The 21,587-nt window shown below is 39.9% G+C and overlaps 2 protein-coding genes across 3 annotated transcripts in view; one reads left to right on the top strand and one right to left on the bottom strand.

The window, feature by feature from the left end:
• Window positions 1-7,356, bottom strand: part of P2RY12 (purinergic receptor P2Y12) — a 52,368-nt gene extending 45,012 nt beyond the window's left edge. The window contains exon 1 of the mRNA XM_027543501.1: window positions 7,208-7,356. The gene's annotated coding sequence lies outside the window, so the exon portion shown is untranslated. The remainder of the gene's footprint in view (window positions 1-7,207) is intronic.
• The window catches only part of MED12L (mediator complex subunit 12 like), a 368,061-nt gene that overhangs the window by 317,078 nt on the left and 29,396 nt on the right, over window positions 1-21,587 (top strand). For both annotated transcript variants that reach the window (XM_027543477.1, XM_027543482.1), the window contains 8 exons: window positions 2,169-2,280; window positions 5,186-5,275; window positions 6,308-6,417; window positions 6,610-6,745; window positions 7,541-7,702; window positions 10,026-10,388; window positions 12,514-12,670; window positions 16,715-16,926. In XM_027543477.1, the coding sequence (XP_027399278.1) occupies window positions 2,169-2,280; window positions 5,186-5,275; window positions 6,308-6,417; window positions 6,610-6,745; window positions 7,541-7,702; window positions 10,026-10,388; window positions 12,514-12,670; window positions 16,715-16,926 (1,342 nt within the window). The remainder of the gene's footprint in view (window positions 1-2,168; window positions 2,281-5,185; window positions 5,276-6,307; window positions 6,418-6,609; window positions 6,746-7,540; window positions 7,703-10,025; window positions 10,389-12,513; window positions 12,671-16,714; window positions 16,927-21,587) is intronic.

Raw genomic sequence — 21,587 nt, 5'->3', positions numbered from 1 at the left:
ACTACTGGAAAGAACATAGCTTTGACTATACTGACCTTTGTCTACAAAGTGATGTTTCTGCTTTTTAATACACTGTCTAGGTTTGTTATAGTCCTTGTACTCAGAGTCCACTGAAATTTCGTCTTTGTGTGGAATTGAAAATAATCTGATAGGCCAAGTTCTGTTACATAAAGTTTCCAGATTATAATATGTAATGCACTAGCATTCAATTCTGCCTGTGTACCCTAATCACTGCTGCACTATTAAAAATACTGACTTCTCAGCTCTGCTTCAGACCTGCTGAATCAGATCTGTATATCCACAGTCCCTGTATTCAGCAGTTGTTTGGGTTTTTTCTTGTTATTTAGGTACTTATGCTTAAATTTCATGGAATAATTTATACTTCTGTCATGCTGCATCTTGAAATAAGTTACTAATATTTTTAACATTTAGGGCTCTTGTTCTAGCCTGTATATTAGGCTAGATCCTAATATATAGGATCCTCCAAATTGAATCTTCCAAGTTGAATGTTTTTTAAGTTTTGTGGCCTGGAAAATGTTTAAGTAATTATATTAGGAAAATGATTATGTTACTGAAAAAGAACATAAACACATTCTAATGTAAAACCATGATGAATTTAGCACCTCAGAGATAAAAGGAAATTCCTAACATAAAAATTCTGAGCATTCTGAACATTTGGGGTTTCTTATGCCCTAATCAGTAATGATTTCTAATGACCTAATTGGTGGCTGTCATTTACTAAGCCCTTATGAAATGTCAGCCTCAAGATAGAATTCATTACATACATATGTGAACTTTTAAAATCTCCTAGCAGTCATACTGAGGTGCTTTCATTATGTCCTTTTTACAGAAGAAGAAACTGAGGTACTAGAAAGTTAAGTATATTTATCAAGGACACATAGCTAAGGAGGCGTGAAGCTGAAACCCAGGTGTCTGGCCTCTGAGTCTGTGCTCTTAACTAAAGTACATTTGGGTATTGGCCTAGCTTTGCACATATGTTGCTTGGCATCTGGTTCTTCATCCCCTTTGCCAGTATTTATTAACCAACCAGATAACTCAATTTTAATTCTCAAAGTTGATTGGCTAACGATGGCATGTACATTGCCTCACTTCCCACAGGAATCCTAGATGCTAATGTAGAGATTGAAGATGGCTCTTCCTAAGTCAGTCTCTCTAAGCTCTGCTAGTGTAAAATGAAGCGGATTGAAATATTTTGACCTCAATCTCATTTTAAGAAATCTTTCTTTGCAGTGTAGAAAAATTAGTTTATCAATATGTCAGCTGTTTCTGATCATGTAAGAAATAGGACTAAAATGCCAATTTAAAATAAAATTTTAAAATCAAATATCTTAAAACTCTTTTACAAGTCAAGCCTGTGGGATGTAGTGGAGCTGTGCACTAGGTCACTGGCCGGCAGAATGGTTTTAGAGGCCTCAGATCTTGGTGCTCATCTCGCTTCTACTCATGCGCATCTAATTGGTCTTGAGAAATGTGCTGAAAAGCAACACAAGCACAGCAATCCTAATAGGCCTGTTTCCTGGACCCTAAAATACGAATGGTGGCTCAGTGGTAAAGAATCTGCCAGCAATACAGGAGACAGGTTTGCTCCCTGGGTTGAGAAGATCCCCTGAAAAAGGAAATGGCAACCCATTCCAGTATTCTGGCCTGGAAAATCTCATGGGCAGAGGAGCCTGGTGGGCTAAAGTAGATGGGATTGCAAAGAATCAGACGTGACTTTAGTAACTAAACAACAACAAAATATAAATACTGTGTGAGAGAAATTTAAAAGTTTTTCTTTTTATTCTGTGTATACAGTGATATTCCTCCTGCTATGTATCTTTAAGTTCAGTTTACTGATACAAACCATACATTCTCTTCTTCCTCCCCCCACCCCCCAACTCAGATGCAGTATGAATTTATGCTCATTTGCAGATGCCTTCAAGGGCAAGAGAACATATTAAATTATTTACAAGCATTACAGTGGTTTTAAACCTTATTAGTTAGAGATATGATTTAACTTTTCAAGTAGTCTTGGCTATTTACTACTTCCCTCCCTTTTCTAATAGTAAAATAAATAAGAGCCAGTAACCCGAGGGCAGGAAATCAGTGCTGCACAGGAAGTAATCTGTTCTTTCTAACCAGATCTGCTGTTATTACTTCCTTTATAGTATGTCTCTTTTGAGTCAACAACCATTCCTCTCACTGGTCCTTACCTGCCTTAAGGGACAAGATGAACAACGAGAAGGCCTTCTAACATCTCTGCAGAATCAAGTTAACCAGGTAAAGTACAGTAGAATATTGAGCTAGGCAAGTATTTTCCTAATGGCATTCATTTGTTTTCCTTTCAAACACTGAGCTTAAACTAATAAGGGCAAAGCATGTTTTGATTAGATGCAGGAAAGCACCACCCATGTCCTGTTCTCCTACCCGGCATTCTGGTCACCATCAGATTAGCAATAGTATAATAAGAATTAGGCATTGGATAGATGTCTATAAAAGTTACATTTTTCAGACTGTACATAACTTTGTCATATCTGTTCCTCTCCTGACTTTGTCTCTTAGGAGAGGTCCTGGAGCAATCTGTGTTGCAGGGCCCATGTCAGTAACAAAGAGAGCCTGCCCGCTCTCCAGATCTTCTACTGGGCTTCCACATGGCAGGGAAAGTCTCAGCTTGAGCTCTGTAGGTTCAAAACTCAGTTTTACTGCCAGAACCAGAGTGATGCTGGTCTAGGGCACAAGATGTGTGCATGCTTGCACACACTACATCGCTTTAGTTGTGTCCGACTCTTTGCAACCCTGTGGACTGTAACCCATCAGGCTCTCCTGTCCATGGGATTCTCCAGGCAAGAATACTGGAGTGGATTGCCTTGTCCTCCTCCAGGGGCCTTCCCAACCCAAGGATTGAACCTGCATCTCATGAATCTCAGGCATCGGTGGGCAGGTTCTATACCACGAGCACCACCTGGAAGTCCCAGGGCACAAGATACTCATTGCTAAGTCAGAAGGCATTTTTAGTTCATTTTCAAAGATTTTGGACTTTGCCTTTTCACCAGCTGTAATTCTCATGGTCACTATTTGAAACACTTTGTTCTGTGTGCCATGAGGACACTGAGTGATCAAACTGTAATTTGAAAGTATAGAATGGAGAAGTGTGGGTAGATTGCTTCTGTGGGACATTTTATCCTATAGCAGCAGCAGCAGCAGTGGTGCCTAATGGAGGCCTCCCACACGGCTGTTAATTCTATACACTGTGTCTTCTTTAATAGTACTGGATGAACCTGAACAAGACACTTGTTCAGTTCTCTAATCATCTGCTACCTTTTGGATATATGAGATTTATGTCTGCACAACAGCCAGAGTGATCCTTTTAAAGTGTAAACCACATGTTTTTCTGGTGCCCAAAATGTTGCAGTGTTTCTTATTGTGGGTATGTGTTTGTGTGTGCATGTGCTCGACTGTGTATGACTCTTTGCAACCTCATGGACTGTAGCCTGCCAGGCTCCTCTGTTCATGGGATTCTCCAGGCGTGAATACCGGAGTGGGTAGCCGTGTCCTCCTCCAGGGGATCTTCCCAACCCAGGGATCAAACCCATGTCTCTTTTGTCCCCTGCATTGGCAGGCACATTCTTTACCAGTAGCGCCACCTGGGAAACCCCTGTTTCTTACTATACCTGGAATAAAACTTCCCCATATAGGCTTATGTGACTTTCCATCATTTGTCACTGGCTCCCACCTCTATTTTGTTTCTTTCCTGACATGGCCTTACTCACTCCATTCTGTACGCAATGACCATGTTGCTGTTCCTTGATCTTGTCAAGCATCTTCTTGTTGCAGAGCCTTTCTCCCCTTCCCTGGAAGTTATCGACATGGCCAGCTCCCTCATTTCAGCAGATCTCTGCTCAGCTCTCACCTCCTTAGTCCCCTCCCATCCCTTAGTCCCACCCTCATCACTCTCTAAAACAAGGACCACAGTTATTCTCTGTCCCCTTGTCATGATTCTTACCACTTGCTCTACTTATTTTGATTTGACCTACTACCAGAATGTCAGCTCCATGACAACTTGTGGGCTTTTTTAAACTACCTTGTACCCTTCACCTGCCTTGAGGGAAATTCATCTATATCTTTTGATGAGATTTGAGAAGTGCTCCACATTTACCGTGTGGTGTAATCACAGATCATCTGTTGGACTCAGTTACTTCTGCATATGACTCATTTCAGCTCTTTTGAGATGATTCTCCATAGATGCCCTACTTCAGACCACTTTTTTTTTTTTTTTTTTGCTTCTACATCTGATTCAGAAATTTCCCACTGGTGGTTTGCCTTCCCTAAGCAACCTGTCCCTTCCCCAACATTTGTCTGAATAAGTGAAGAAGCATTTATTTAATAAATTGGTATGCAGCTCGGCTGATGTCCAAGATGTCACATTTTTCAAAGTTGGTTACATTACCTTTATCAAGGAAGACAAGTTTATTGATTAGCAAGCCTCCCCTTCAATGAAACATCAGAATAATGTGTTTGCTAGGATTCACAGCCTCTCCCTAGAAATATAAGAGGAGACTGATACAAAATATAATTCTGTTTCTCTTTATCTTTATGGTGGTGGTGGTGTAGTCACTAAGTCATGTCTGACTCTTTTGCAACCCCATGGACTGTAGCCCACCAGGCTCTTCTGTCTATGGGATTTTCCAGGCAAAAATATTGGAAATAGTAGGTTGCCATTGCCTTCTCCAGGGTATCTTCACGACCCAGGGATCAAACCCACATCTCCTTCATTGGCAGGCAGATTCTTTACTGCTGAGCCACCTGGGAAGCCCCTTTATCTTTACACTTATCTTTATAAGACCAATGTAATGATGTATTTTTAAAATATTCTTTATTTTTGTTAATGCTTAACTTGATGATCCTCTTAAGCATTTCCTAAGACTTATCAACAGTATATGTAATTACATAAGATTTTTCTTAACAGGGTATGTAATTAGATAACAAACAAAAAATAGTTATATTCCTGTCTGTGTGGAGGAAGGGAAGGAAAGCAAAATTTTATACCCCCTGCTTTTTTTAATTTATTAAACTAAGAAGTTGTCCTCATCACTTAAAAACTCAGTTTAACTTTAAATATGAGAAAAATAAAATTTAACAGGGAAAACAAGTATTGGGGTTTGTGTTCATTTATTTTCTGGTTTAGATTTTAAGTAACTGGAGAGAAGAACGATACCAGGATGACATCAAAGCACGACAGATGATGCATGAGGCATTGCAACTCCGCCTGAATTTGGTAAGAGAGCCTTCTAGTGTCTTTCCTCCATTAGATTTATCTCCATGTGAAAATAACTCCAGCTTTCCACTCCTGCTGTGGTCACAGTCTCCGCTACAAGGTGAAGCCCACTGTCTGCTCTCTTTACTGCTTCCTTGACTCTTGGACCTTCTGTTTTCCTTGCCACTGTCCTTCCTGTCTGGTCTGGCTTCTAGACAACAGTAGATATTTTTGGTATCGTCTTGCCTTCTGCATCCCACCCCCAGCGTCTCTCTCTCTCTCTCTTTTCCGTTTGTGCCAAGAGTAGGTCTTTTAGGGAAGTACTAACTTGAGGTGAGCATTAGCTTTTACTCTACTTGCTTAAAAACTATATTAAAATGTTCTTTAAGTCAAAACGTTATCAAACTTCCCATCAAATTGATCATAAAGAGAAATCCCATAGGCAGGTTTCCTAGAAATTTAACATTTCCTTCTCTGGCAGATTCTTTTGACTTTTCCTTTTCTCAATGCACAAGACCAGATAAAAGCTACTCTGAAAGATGGCTTGCCTGATGCTTGATATTAATTCCCACTCGTGAATGAGCAGTCCTAAGGGCCAGGCCTTCCACTCATTACTTCTGTGTTACTGGCTCTTTTCAGGTGTTGTTATGACAACAGACTTAGATTCAATAGTAACTGACAACACGAAATTTGTAGATACTGAGTCACATAGTTTACATCTATTCAGATTTAATTGGATGAAAGTTACATAATGAAACTAAATATCATGAAATTTAGGAAGAACAGAGAGCTAATTTTACTAGTGTGTAATTCATGTTGATGACGTTTCTACACTCCATACCTCCTCCTTTTTTTTCTGAATGACCACTTCCTGTGCTAATGGAACCCAAAAGACTGGCAAATATATAGCTAGTTGACAGAGAAGACAGGATAATCCATGGCTTAGAGCAACTGTTAAATTTTTAAACCACTCAGAATGTGGTTGTGTAAAGTGGTGGTAGCGGTCTTTGTGACACTATGCTGACTTTTTCATTGTGTTTTCTTATGTGCTAGGTGGGAGGAATGTTTGACACAGTGCAGAGGAGCACCCAGTGGACAACAGACTGGGCGCTTCTCCTCCTTCAGATCATTACTTCTGGAACCGTTGACATGCACACCAACAAGTAGGTTCTTATCATTTCACACTGGCTCTGCTTCATATATGTATAGTGGAGGCTTTCATATTCTGGCCACAGATTCTTCCAAGTCATATACACTTAGGTTACCATGAACAGTTCTATGCCTTAAATAAAAATGCTCAGTTAACAGTATCTTGGTTTTGCTTTAAGGTGCAAATCTTTTCTTTCTCCTCCTAGTGAATTATTCACAACAGTTCTTGACATGCTGGGTGTTTTAATCAATGGAACATTGGCCTCTGACCTGTCGAATGCATCCCCAGGGGGATCTGAAGAGAACAAACGTGCATACATGAACTTAGTCAAGAAACTGAAAGTAAGTTTGTGGCCTGCTCAGGAGTTCACGTGGTTTTTGGATTTGTTATTTAGCGCACGTTATTTTATTACTCCTTAAATTAGATGTTATTTTTTGTGTTTATATGAGGTGATTATTTTGCTGTTTGTTTTACCCCAGCTTCTCAGTACCCCAAAGTTAGAAGTATATATAGCTTGAAGATTTTTCTTAAAATAATTATATTCATAAAGCATATTTAATTTTTTAAGGGACTGTAGAAGTCCATTATCAAATATGTAACCAAAATGCCAACATTAGATTTAGGGTAAATTTCATCTTCCACTGGCAACATGCAGTTGAATATTAAACATTTGCATTGCTATTTCTAAATTCAATTCATTTGCCTAGCCACTAATACAGTTTTTGAAATAAATTATAAACAAACAATGCAGGAAAAAAATTAATATATCTAATGACCTTACTAATAAAACAACCAATGGTTACCTTGTGGCCTGACTGTAGATTGGAGAACGTGTTCCGTGCCGCAGCTCCTGTCTTCGGGTTGCAAATACTACTCAGCGTTTTTGTCATTTCAGCACTGTGATGTTTGTTGTGTAACAAGGGTGCCTTCATACGTGTTCTATTTTCTACTTAAATAGAAGAAATGAAACATATGCATCACTGTCAATGAGAGCTGCTCCCTAGACCCTGTGGAAGGTCAAAACATTCCAGCTATAAAAAGGAAATGTTTCATAGGGGAACTTCCTCCTTGTAAACATTTGCCTTTGTTATAATTTCTATCTCACTTCTGTCTCTCTCACTGTCTCTCTTATTTAGAAAGAGCTGGGGGACAAGCGGTCAGAAAGTATTGACAAAGTTCGACAGCTGTTACCTTTGCCGAAACAGACATGTGACATCATTACCTGTGAACCTATGGGCTCCTTGATTGACACAAAGGGAAACAAAATTGCTGGATTCGATTCTATAGATAAAAAACAGGCAAGAGTAAATGTTTGTTCCTTATGTATATAAATACGTGCACTTATACTTTCTTGTCTTCCTATAGGGCATATGAAACATCTTAATTTTACTGTTTCTTGATTTTTTAAAACATATCCTTGTCATTTAAATGCAGTGGTCTTTGGCATTATTATACAGATAATGATGTTGAAGATCTTCATTTAAATGTTTTCCTGAATTTAAATGAATTTTTGAAGCCCATCAAGGGAAAAGTAAGTAAAACCTTGTTAAAAAAAAAAAGGAATATATTTAGTAGATGAAAAAATCTGGATTGATAAAAGTCTCCATATAGTTTAAAATTAAAATTTAAATGGCTTTAAATTTTAAAGCTGTTTAAAATTTTTTAAAGTGATAGCACTTTATTTTCTTATCAGCTGAACAACATTTAATGAACACTTGATTTATATAAGATACTAAATATGGTTCTCTAAAACTTGAATCAGTCTAAAGCTCTAAAACTGAGCTCAGTTACTCAGTCATGTCTGACTCTTTGCAACCCAATGGATTGTAGCCCAAGGCTCCTTTGTCCATGGGATTTCCATGGAAGAATACTGGAGTATTCCAGGGAAGAAAACTGGATTGGGTAGCCATTTCCTACTCCAGGAGATCTTCCCAACCCAGGGATTGAACCCAAGTCTCCTGCATCTTTTGCATTGGCCTGTGGATTCTTTACCACTGCAGAAGCAGTGCAGGATTCTTTATCACCTGGGAAGCCCAAAATATGAGAAATACTGTCAGTTCTTCTTTGAGTGAACATTGAACAACTGCAGGGTTCCAAGATCACAGAGATGAAAGACAGAGCTCCTACCCTTAAGGGAAAGTAGGTAGACAATTACTGTGTCATGCTTCCCCCGTGACACAGTGGTAAAAGAACCTGCCTGCCAATGCAGGAGACGCAGCAGATGCGGGTTCGATCCCTGGGTTGGAAAGATCCCCTGGAAAAGGAAATGGAAACCCACTCTGGTGTTCTTGCCTGAAGAATTCCAAGGACAGAGGAGCCTCATGGGCTACAGTCCAGTCCATGGGGTTGCAAAGAGTTGGACACGACTAAACGGCTAACACACACCATGTCGTGAGATTTGTGTGTCTTGGTACAGAATGTTGGGAGGACCCTGAGAAAGAGCCATCACACTCAGATGAGGGATAGGTAGTCAGAGCAGGATCTTCAGGAAAACTGACACATCATTTTGGATGAATAAGAGTTAGCCAGGAGGTAGGCAAAGTGTGATACAGACAAAGGGAAGTGTTTATGCAAGGGCCTGAGAGACTGTAGCTCACAGGCAAAATGCAGCTCATCAGTAAAGCAGAGCCTTGAGTACTGACACCCACACAGTTGTGGAGAGAGAAGACTAGAGTCAAGCGCAGGTTGACTTTGCACCACTGTCCTTTCCAGTGGTGACACATCTGGAACCCATTTGGATATGTGGTCTTGGCACCCAGGAAAGAGCTCTAATGTCAAGACAGATATTAGGAAACAATCAAAATACAGGTGGTAACTGAGCCGTGGTTTTGGATGAAGCCACCCATGGAAGAGTATGTGTAGTTGGGAATAGGAGCATTCACAAGTTATTCAAGACGACTTGAGCAGTTATCTTCAGGGTCACTTTGGAGAAAAATATTTTCCAATTGGTATGGCAGGGAAAGGACCAAGGGATAGCACCAATTCATGTTAAAAATAAGAAACTTGTAGTTTCAGAAAGAGAATAACATTTCCTCTCCTCAACTCAGTGGAGATAAGCTTGAATTGAAGGACTTTATTTGTACCTGTTGGCACACGTTAATTCTGTAATAATATTACTTAACTACTTAGAGACTGCCTAATTAAGTACATGAAAGATGACTGTATTGAACCGAGTCCATACATGTTTGGATTGAAGTTAATTTGAGCCCAATTAGAGGTTGAATGTAATTTGACTCTTAAGTTTTGTTTTATCTTAAAAACAATAAATAGATTCCAAAGGTTTTTAGTACAGTAATATCAAATTTTCAGTGTCTGGGTTTTTTTTTTTTTTTTTTTTGGCTGGGGGGAATAAAAGAACCTAAATGGAGAAAATGGCATTTACAGTAAAAATTACTGGGCTGTCTGGTGTCCCAGCCTCAACAGAGTGTCGTGTGGTATGTAGCCACTGCCCTCAGTGATCTAGTATCAGCCTGGACTCATTAGTTAACCTGACTGCTGTGTGCTAGAGTTCTTTAAGGCCCCCTCGAGCCAGAATGTTCTCTGAATCTGTCCTAAGCAAGCCTGGCCTCCATATCAGCAAAAGATCTGAGCATGTGGTCATAGCTCCTTATTTCACCACAGGGTCTCCAGGTCTCCACGAAGCAGAAGGTGTCCCCGTGGGATTTGTTTGAGGGTCAGAAGAACCCGGCTCCTCTGTCCTGGGCCTGGTTCGGGACTGTCCGAGTGGACCGGAAGGTGATCAAGTATGAGGAGCAACATCACCTCCTCCTGTATCACACGCACCCCACGCCCAAGCCCCGGAGTTACTACCTCGAGCCACTGCCCCTGCCTCCCGAAGAGGAAGAGGAAGAGCCCACATCTCCCATCTCTCAGGAACCTGAGAGGAAATCAGCTGAGCTGTCAGATCAGGGAAAAACCGCAACAGATGAAGAGAAGAAGACAAAGGGAAGGAAGCGCAAGACAAAGTCCAGCTCAAGGGTTGATGTGAGTATGGGAAGTAGAGAGAGATAGTGGGTGTGTTAGCATCCCACAGAAGATTTACTAGTTCCTGAATTACATCCCTAAGAAACATTCAGAAGTGCAGTGTAAACCTATTTGTAAGTTATCATAAAGGCTCAGATATAATTAACAGAACAGCACACAAAATTTTCACAAATAACAGGATCATAGTTTCTGATTTTGCCTCTTCTACTTTTCATAACTATGTTTAATTTTATACTTTGCTTGTGATTAATACTCATTTACTATTTCACTGTCTCACAGTTTCTGAAATTTATAACTTGAATTTTTTGACCTAATAAAATCTCATCCTTGTATGTATTTTTATTATGAGGCATGTCTAAAATATTTTTTGTATTTTGAGTAGTTGATATCTGTAGTAAATTAACATAATAACTGTTTTCCTTAGATAGGATCCTATCTGACATATCTAATAAGATGGTTCTGAGGTTTTATCGTTTGCTATTTCATCTTACTCTCCTGTGTATTTCTGCTTCTTTACCATATTTTTAGATTTTATAAGAGAGAAAGTGAACATAATTTAAAGCAGTTTTACCTCTTGTTTCCCTGATAGCTTTCCCTATCTAGAATAACCTTTTCTTGAAAACCTCAGAAATCTATGAGATGGTAATTTAGAAATAATTTTATAGAATCAATGTGTAAAATGTCTTATTTAAATTCACCTGAAAAATACTCTAGAGAGAATTTGTGATGTTTTTCTATAAAATTTAAGAGTTCTTATTGTGCAGTGGAAGAAATATTCACAGTTTGTTGACCTGTCCTCATGACTACTTATTTTTATTGTCCACCTAAGTCAAAACCAAGACATTTTTCTTAGCTGGTAGCTTGGTGATTAGTATTATTCTAGAAATGACCACCCTCCCTTTTGGATCCCCACTTGAATGTCAGCGCCCTCTTCTCATGGAGCCTTTCTATGAATGTGTCTCTATTTTGAAAAAGATGCTTAATGAGATCCAGACTGCCACTTCTGCCATTCTGGGTCTCTTAACCTGTTTATCCACATGGATGGATTTCTCTTTTTAGATGCTTTAAAAGGCATCAAGCCCATCACATTCCCCAAGTGAGAACTGGTCATGTCCTTTTCTCCCACACTTCTCCTGAAGTTGCCTCTTTTCAGTCATATATATTGCAGGGAACTGAGCTTTTATTTTTCCATGGCTAGAGAAGGAGGAGCAGTGGGGAAAATATTCACATGTGATCCTTAGAGTCTCTGCACCTACTCTGAGGAAGAGAAAGCCCTGGGCAGGAGGTGTGGTGAAGGGCAGAGGGGACAAGATGGAGGGCTGCAGTGGGGGGAGTCTGCTTCTTTACAGTGCTTTCTTGAAAGCTGGAACTAAGACACTGTCTAGGCTGGAGACTAGTTTCAAAGTCCTGTGCGCGTTTCTGGCTAATTCTCATCCAGGTCCAAGGTATCAGGAAAGCTTTCTAAGATGAAATCATCAGGAGACTCAGCAACTGAAGATGAGTTCTCTACTCTAGGTGATAGTCAGCATTGGTGTTCTAAATGTACTTTTAGTATTTAAAAAACAGATTTCAGAAAAGATCCTTTTCCATCTTCCCCCACTGTTGTTGTTCAGTTCAGTTGTGTCTGACTCTTTGAGACCCCGTGGACTGCAGCATGCTAGGCTTCCCTGTCCTTCACTATCTCCTGGAGTTTGTTCAAACTCATGTCAACTGAGTTGGTGATGCCAACCAACCATTTCATCCTCTGTTGTCCCCTTCTCTTGCCCTCAATCTTTCCCAGCATCAGGGTCTTTTTCAATGAGTTGGCTCTTTGCATCAGGTGGCCAAAGTATTGGAGCTTCAGCTTCAGGATCAGTCCTTCCAATGAATATTCAGCGTAGATTTCCTTCAGGATTGACTGGTTTCATCTCTCCCACTGTAGCCAAGTCCATTTTAAGTTGAGCAAGAGTTTTAACTTAAAGGAATGTTTTGCAGAGGATATATTGATACTCTTGTCCTCTTGTCTTCCACTTTATCAAAATAACCTTGTCTGCTGGGATAGGAGCTCTCTCAAACAAGGAATTTGCGTTAATCATCTATGTGGTGTGTGGAGTAAGTGACTTTTGTGTTTAACTTTGTGTTGAAGGAGTATCCGCAGAGCAGCATGTACCGAGTGCCTCCCAACTACTCACCCATCTCCTCCCAGGTGATGCACCACCCGCAGTCCGCCCTGTGGGGCTACAACCTCATGGGTCAGCCCCAGCAGCCCGGCTTCTTCCTTCAGAACCAGTCTGTCACTCCAGGTAAGTGAGGGCAGAGCGCAGTCAGGCGACTCCAAGATGGGAAGTAATAGCTTGGGGTTCTCTTCACTCTTACAGAACTTGCATATTTCAGGGAGTGAGTGAGTGCTCAGGGGACATTTCTGTAATTCTCTCCACTCAGTTTCTTCCTTCTTCTAAAAATAAGGTTTCAGTGACTAGTTTATGTGCTACTTTTGGAATTTTTATCCAGTGTTAGAAGGAAATTAACCACTGTGAAAATTTCATTCACTTTTATCAGATATAATTCTTGTCAACATGTTAAAAGATTAGACAGTATTTCAGTGTCTTTTATTGTTTCCTCATGTTATAAATTTTAAATTGTTTATACCGTGTAGGATCTCAGAAATTTGGTGCAGCAAATAGATTTAGATATCAGTAATAAAACCTTCATAAATCACAGTAAATGTTAGTATTGCTTTGATTTAAGCCCAAATTATCTTTATATCTAGAATGCAGATTTTCTAAATAAATCTCTTAGTTAGAAATGAATTTTTTCTCTAAATGAAAGTTTGCCTGATTTTGAAAAACAATTTCTTTCGAAATTTCAGTCTTCATTTTGTTAGGATGTGCCACTCTTAACATATAATATTTTTCCTCATTCTGTGTTATATTGTGATTTTTTAAATTGTATTTTGAATATTACATTTTGAGGCCTCAGGAAGAAACCCTCTCCTGGAGCTTGCTCAAACTCATGCCCATGAAGTCAGTGATGCCATCCAACCATCTCATCCTCTCTCATTCCCTTCTCCTCCCCTCAATCTTTCCCAGCATCAGGGTCTTTTCCAATGAGTCAGCTCTTTACATCAGATGGCCAAAGTATTGGAATTTCATCTTTAGCATCAGTCCTTCCAATGAATATTCAGGACTGATTTCCTTTAGGATTGACTGGTTTGATCTTGTAGTCCAAGGGACTCTCAAGAGTCTTCTCCAACACCACAGTTCAAAAAGCATCAATTCTTCAGCCATCAGCTTTCTTTATGGTCCAATTCTCACATCCATACATGACCACTGGAAAAACCATAGCCTTGACTAGACGGACCTTTGTTGGCAAAGTAATGTCTCTGCTTTTTAATATGCTGTCTAGGTTGGTCATAACTTCTCTTCCAAGGAGCAAGCATCTTTTAATTTCATAGCTTCAGTCACCATCAGCAGTGATTTTGGAGCCCTGAAAAATAAAGTCTCTCACTGTTTTCATTGTTTCCCCATCTATTTGCCATGCAGTGATGGGACCGGATGCCATGATCTTAGTTTTCTGAGTGTTGAGTTTTTCACTCTCCTCTTTCATTTTCATCAAGAAGCTCTTTAGTTCTTCTTCGCTTTCTCCCATAAGGGTGGTGTCAGCTGTGTATCTGAGGTTATTGATGTTTCTCCCTGCAATCTTAATTCCAGCTGGTGTTTCATCCAGACTGGCTGGGGCCTTAAAAGTAGGTTGTTGGGTGAGTGAATGTTGACTACAAAGAGCTAACTTTTGTCGTCATTCAGTCTCTAAGTTGTGTCCAACTCTTTGTGACCCCATGAACTGCAGCATACCAGACTTACCTGTTACTCGATATCTCCCAGAGTTTGCTCAGATTCATGTCCACTGTGTCAGTGATACTCTCCAACCATCTCATCCTCTGCTGCCCCGTTCTCCTCCTGCCCTCAATGTTTCCCAGCACCATGGTCTTTTCCAGTGAGTCGGCTCTTCACATCAGGTGGCCAAAGTATTAGAGCTTCAGCTTCAGCAGCAGTCCTTCCAATGAATATTCAGGGTTGATTTTCTTTAGGATTGACTGGTGTGATCTCCTTGCTAACCAAAGGACTCTCAAGAGCAAACTCTCAAGGCAGTAAGGGTGGAAATAATACATGCCCATCCTCTCTTTTGACTTTCTCTCCTTACTTCCAAGGTGCTTATGAATTTAAGCATTTTTAAACTTTTTAGATATTGAAGTCAAACACAAGGACTGTCTCTAAATTGAAAGTTTATTATTTTATATAGGCCCATACCCTTTCCCCTCACCCTAGAACACTATAGAAGGTGTTCATAAGTAGGGAGACTTTAGGTATTAGGTAAGTCTTAATGTTTTATTATGTGTAAGAAAAAAATTTGAGGAAAACAGTTAATTATGGGGATTTTACATTTGTGAATTAATAGATTTTCATAAAGTTATGTACCCTATGGAGTTGAAGAAGAGTTTATACAGTCTGCTTCCATTCATACATTTTTTAAAATTTATTTTTGATTGCACTGGGTCTTTGTTGCTGCATGGGGGCTTTCTTTAGTTTTGGTGAGTGGAGGTGCCCTCTTGTTGTGGAGCATGGGTCTAGGGCATGCAGACTTCAGAAGCTGTGGCACATGGACTCAGTCGTCCTTGGCATGTGGAATCTTCCCCGACCAGAGATTGAACCCTTGTCCCGTGCATTGGCAGGTGGATTCCTTACCACTGCACCACCAGGGAAGTCTATTTGCACATTCTTAAAAAGGCAAAAGAGTGCTGTTCACAACACACACACACACACACACACACACACACACACACACACACACACACATCTTTAGCAATCTCTATTTTTCCTGTATACACACCAGGATGGTAAAGTTTATAAGGAAACATATGTGAATAATAAACGCCATTTGGTGAGAGTTGAGAAAGTTATGTAAGAAAATAGAGCAGATTTCAGCATATTTGTTCTTATTTCTGTAGGTGATTCAGAGGTATAAGATTATATGAAAGTTAGGAAAATTAAAAGAGAGTAGATCATAGTCTAATCTTGAAAAAGTATGTCCTGCATAAAATGAGTCATTTAACTTTATATGTTATAGTGTACATTCAATTCTTGCTTCAACAAAATTCACCTTGCCACGTAACTCAAATTGACCTCTAACTTTTTTCCAAATGTTCTTCAGATGCTGTTGAATGACTTCATAAGCCATATTGCTCATTTTGATACTGAGTCTTTAAAAGAATGTAGGCTTTTCCAGTGATCAGTATTAAATGTTTGTTTCTATCATACCACGTGCTTTTAAAAAAGGTATAACATTTGTAAGGTATTTATATAGAAGTTTTCTTACAGTAAAGAATACAAACTGTATGATGAGTTGAAGATTGGCAGCTATTTGAAACCAGCAAATCTCGCCATTTTTTTTTTCCCTCTTATAGGCATTTGACAGATTATGTATGCAAATATGTTAAGGTTTTCATTTGCTTTTTTTAGCCTCACCATAATTGACATTTCTTATTTATTTTAGCTATGCACTTCAAAAAAGATGTGTTTTGTCTCTGGAATCGTGGTATTTGAAGTTTCCAAGCATTTCAAGTTTTTGAAGTATTGTCATGCCTCTCTACCACAAAATAGGCATTTTTATTTTGCTGTGTTAAAAAAACGTAAATACCATGAACATCAAAAGGGTCTCTCTGCCCGGCTTAGCACGCTTGACAAAGTACACCACAAAAGGCAGCACATCTTGTGAAAGTAACGTGTTCCCGGGCTTCCCAGGTGGCGCTAGTGGTAAAGGCCCTGCCTGCCAGCGCAGTAGATGTAAGAGACGTGGGTTCCATCCCTGGGTCCGGAAGATCCCCTGGAGGAGGGTATGGCAGCTCACCGCAGTATTCTTGCCTGGAGGATCCCGTGGACAGAGGAGCCTCGTGGACTATAGTCCATAGGATCAGAGAGTCAACCATGACTGAAGAGACTTAGCACAGCATAACACAACATGTTCTTGGGGGCCTCACATAATTTAAAACCCACATGATTCTGAAATTGTACCAAGGATTTTGGATCTCAGGTGTTTCACTTTACCAAGCAAAGTGGGCCCTCTGATAAGTCATTCAAATAGTATAATTCACTGGACATCACTCTTCCCATTGTCTGGAATTTATGCAATTTGTAACTGATCTTTCAAATTTGTAGAGGGTGGGGCAGTGCTCTACTTCCCAGTGTGCTCCTACAAGGAGGCTCAGAAGGTGAGATTTCTGTGTTTTGATAAAATCAGGAAGAGTTGCATCCGCATGCGCAGAAAGCCCTTCCTTCTGGTTGCTTTTGTAGGTGGCTCCCGGTTGGACCCCGCTGGCTCCTTCGTCCCCACCAACACCAAGCAAGCTTTGTCCAACATGCTCCAGCGGCGCTCGGGGGCCATGATGCAGCCGCCCTCTCTGCATGCCATCACATCGCAGCAGCAGTTGATACAGATGAAGCTTCTGCAGCAGCAGCAGCAACAGCGGCTTCTCAGGCAAGCCCAGACGCGGCCTTTCCAACAGGTTTGTCCAGATCAGCAGTGTCTTCCGCATTTCATTAGTTCCTCTAGCCAGGAATGGGTGTGGGCGTGTGACTGATTCTTCCTGTGTGGGCATCCCTGACTACCTGTGAGAGTGCACGTATATCTCTCCTGTACAGGTTTATACATACTTCTCCCCTCCTTGTATTTTACCATTATCATTGATCAAAAAAGAACTTGAAATGTCTTAAGTTGGTTAAAAGTATGCCTGAAAACAAAAAGAAGAGCTAATGATTTTCTGATCACTTATAAGCGGCAAGACTTTTATCTTTGAGATGACCTTATCTGAGCCCTCACTCCTGTTATAATCATCATACTCTGTGCTCCTTTGAGCTATGCTTTAATGATTCATTCATTATTTGCTGTATTACTTTGAAGTTGTATCTCTGAAGCACTGATGTTCCTTAGGCTTTCTCCTACAGTGCTCTGCATTGCCCTGACTCTGGCTTTATACTTCTGGCTATATACCTCACCAATATCTATAGAAGGCAAAGAGTAGACTACGAGTAACAGTCAGGATATGGATATCTTTAATTATTAATTTGTATTATTTCTATTTGTATGTCCTGTAAAAATAGAAATAATTTTTATTTTTTCCCTAATTTTTTTTAATGTTCAGGATAATAGTGGTTGTTTAACAAAGCATTGGTGGAAGTCACACAAAACTTCATACGGACTCAAACTACAAATCTGCACAAATACATTAAAGCAAAAAGAAGGAAGTGAGAATATGACTTTTTCTTTTGGTTTCTGTATTCATTTTGTGTTTTCCAAGTTTTCTTAGGAAAATTGCACTTTGATGATGCTAATGATAGCTGCTAACACCAAGAGAGCACTTACTATTTGCCAAAACACTTGTACGCATTGCACTTTGATGTACTGATTATCTTAGATCTCACAGCAGTCCTAGGAGTAAGGTACTTTATGATCCATAAAGGCAGTAGCCAATCTACAAGTGCATCCTGCTCTAAGAACAACCACAGGTTTTCAAATTAGCAAGGAATTCCAATGCTTTTAGAAATGGTCTTTGTATTTGGAGTAACTCTAAACGTACCTCCATTGTACAACTTACAGCATGTCCACATTCAGTCCACTTAGTGATTTGGGGCATAGGAGTGGTAGGGTTAGGTGTGCAGTCTTAACAGAGATCCATTAAACAAATTTTTTTTTTAACCCTTAAGAAGGACAGGAGAAAGCAGTCTAGTTTGAACCACACAAGAATGTAAACAGCAGTCACAGTATGCTCATTTCCCCCGACCTCCCAGGGAGATCTGATTGTTCAGACTCCCTGGGTATTAGGAAAGATGGGCCCAAGTTGCTTCTTACACAGAAATGATGAGAATTTGATGAAAATATTTTAAAAGCCTTGGTTTTTCTCTAAACAACAAGTTTGGAGTCACTCAAAACCTCATTGGGATTTTAGCTCTTTCTGAGGATGAACAAAAATAGTTACACCACTGTTTCCAATCCTCAAGGAGAAAAAATTTACTAGAAGCTAAGTAATCACTCCACTAGAATGAATTCATCTCCCTTTTAAAGTAATAGAAACCTAAGTAAAATTTACCCTCCATTAAGTATGTTTTTTTCTTATCTACTTTTCTATCACAAGGTGTTATTTGACTTATTAATAGACAACTTTCAGACTGTTACTGGAGAGTTCAGTTTTGAATTTCTCCTAAGTGGTTCTTAACATTGGGGAGCAGCAGCTCGCCAGCCTGGTTATAGGTGAAACGTCTGTCCTCAAAAATTCACTTCCTGATATCAGCCATGAGAAGCAGTTTCCCCTGAAGCAAAAGACTTTTTTAAAAAGGGAATTCAGTGACAAAATCTTCATGTATTCAAAAATGTCTTTGCATATTTGGAGGTAGATTTATGACCTAAAATGTACCTATAGGACCCCATTATTAACACCACTCAAAAATACCTGTTACTCTATTCTTTTATGGGCTTCTCAGGTGGCGCTAGAGGTAAAAAAAATCCAGCTGCCAGTGCAGGAGACTGAAGAGACATGGGTTCCATCCCTGGGTCTGGAAGATCCCCTGGAGAAGGAAATGGCAACCCACTGTAGTATTCTTGCCTAGAGAATCACATGGACAGAGGAGCCTGGCAGGCTACGGTCCGTAGGGTCGCGCAGAGTCGACACAACTGAAGTGACTTAGCATGGCATTCTTTTATACTGTCTAGGGTTGTACAGCTTATACCAACAGGAATTAACTGATAATTTGTTAACTGATTCTTCTGTAGTAATTTTATCACATCTTAGGTTTTTCTTTTCTCTTTTCTTTTTCCCCTTGAGAAGTCAGGAGTTCTTTCTTCAAGTAGTAAAAGCTCAGCTGCACAGCGGTGATTGTATTGGCATACCTTGTTTAGTTGTGCTTTGCTTTGTTGTACTTCACAGATATTGCACTTACTACAAATTGAAGGTTTGTAAGTAAGTACAGATTGACAACCCTGCATTGAACAAGTCTCAGGACTGTTTCTCCAACAGCATTTGCTCACTTTCTGTCTCTCTGTTAACTTTTTAGTAGTTCTTGCAATATTTCAACCGTTATTATTATTATATTTGTTATGGTGATCTGTGATTAGTGATCTGTGTTGTTTCTATGACTCTCTGAAGGCTCAGATGGTTACAATTTTTTAGCAATAAAGTATTTCTTAATTAAAACGTTTTTAAAAGACACAATACTGTTGCTCACTTACTAGATTATGGTGTGGCTTATTTTTAAAATTTTTATTGATTTAATTTTGACTGCTCTGGGTTTTTGTTGCTGCACCTGGGCTTCCTCTTGCTGTAGCAAGCAGGGGCTACTCTCTAGCTGTGGTCCTTGAGCTTCTCTTGTTGCAGAGCCTGGGCCCGAGAGTGTGCCAGCTTCTGTAGTTGTAGCTCATGGGATTAGCTGCCTTGCGGCATGTGGTATCTTCCTGGACCAGGGATCGAACCCACGTCCCCTGCATTGGCAAGCAGATTCTTAACCACAGGACCACCAGGGAAGTCCTACAGTATAGTTTGAATATAACCTTTAGATGCACAGGAAAATAAAAAAATTCAGATGACTCCCATTATCCAGGGATATTCCCAACCCGGGGATTGAACCCTCATCTCTTGGGTCTCCTGCATTGGCAGGCCGGTTTTTTACCACCAGGGTCACATGCGAGGCCCTACTTTATTGCAGCATTCGCTTTATTGCTGTGATCTAAAACCAAATCCACAGTATCTCCAAGGTATGCCTGTATGATAGTCACCTCTACTCCTCTCCTATATTCTTTTTTAACAGAAGCAGGCATTTTTTTTTTCCTACCTCATCATTCTTTAAGTGTTGGCTAATCAAGAGAAATAGTATTCTTTAAAGGAAGAGGAATGCATACATGATCAGACACAGGGTGGAGTGGTCCTCCATAGAGCAGATGAGATCGTATGTAGCATTTCTAGAATGCCTGCACCAAAGAGGTTCTGAGGGAAATGTTAGCATCTTTTCTTTCTCCCAGTAGATCATGGATTAATATACATAGACTCTAGCTACATATGGTATTGTGGCAGAAAACAAATTTTCATGTAATCTTTAAAAAGGTAGAATTATATGGAATATAAGTGATATTGATACATTGTTTTCATATTTTATTCTTGATGCAATTAGCTGTTTTCTAGTAAGTACTGACCTATGTGCCTCATGGTAAGAAAAGTTGATTCTGATTTTGGCAGCAACATTTTCTCAATTTAAATGCATACACAAAATGTGATTCTCTCTAGCTGTTTAAAACTTGTGTTTTTTTTTCCTTTCTCAGTTTTTGGCTTCTTTTAGAGAAGATGAAATAGGTATCATTTTCCTCCTTATCTTACCAATTTCCTAATTACAGAAATCCAACAAGCTTGATGGAGAATTTCAAATTATCTTAGCTTTCAAAATTGATCTTAGTATTGTGACAGATCCTTTGAAAGACTAACCGGTTCCTCCAAACCTTGGATGTGACTGCTCTTTCGGCTGGCTGTACAATGACACCCTACCCCCCACCCCTCTAGCTAGCTGACCCTCTCTTCTTAGCTCAAACATTGGGTCTTTATAATACTTGTATCATTTCATTTACTGAGCAGAGGGTAGAAATCTATGAGATGTTTGTTGAATGAATTCATATTTTGAGCAGCTATTTCCAGAACCCTGAAACAAATATTTATTTATGTTGACTGTGCTGAGTCTTTGTTGCAGCGAGCAGAGGCTGCTCTCTAGTTGCAGTGCACTGGCTTCTCACTGCAGTGGCCTCTTGTTGCAGAGCACAGGCTTCAGGAGGAGCGGACTTGGTAGCTGTGGCATGCTGACTTAGTTGCTCCATGACATGTGGGATCTTTATGGACCAAGGATAGAACCCATGTCTCATGTTGGCAGGTAGATTCTTAACCACTGGACCACCAGGGAATTCCAACCCTGGAGCATCTTTAGCAACCTTAATCCTTAGCAATGTGATTTTTATCCACAAATTCATCTTGTAGCTCTTCCTTTGAGTGCTTCCAGAAACTCTTCTCAACAGTAACCTCTGCTATGCTTGTTTTGAAAACATAGATGGGGCAGAGAAGGCCCAAGCTCTTGAATTCCAGATATGGCTCAGACCTGGCAGAGTCATCCTAGCCTCTTTCCATCTAATGGAGAGAGT

This window comes from Bos indicus x Bos taurus, chromosome 1 (assembly GCF_003369695.1).
Source record: "Bos indicus x Bos taurus breed Angus x Brahman F1 hybrid chromosome 1, Bos_hybrid_MaternalHap_v2.0, whole genome shotgun sequence".
Classification (NCBI taxonomy): Eukaryota; Metazoa; Chordata; class Mammalia; order Artiodactyla; family Bovidae; genus Bos; species Bos indicus x Bos taurus.
The sequence above is the reverse complement of the archived record's forward strand: the minus strand, read 5'-3'. Positions and strand labels throughout refer to the sequence as shown.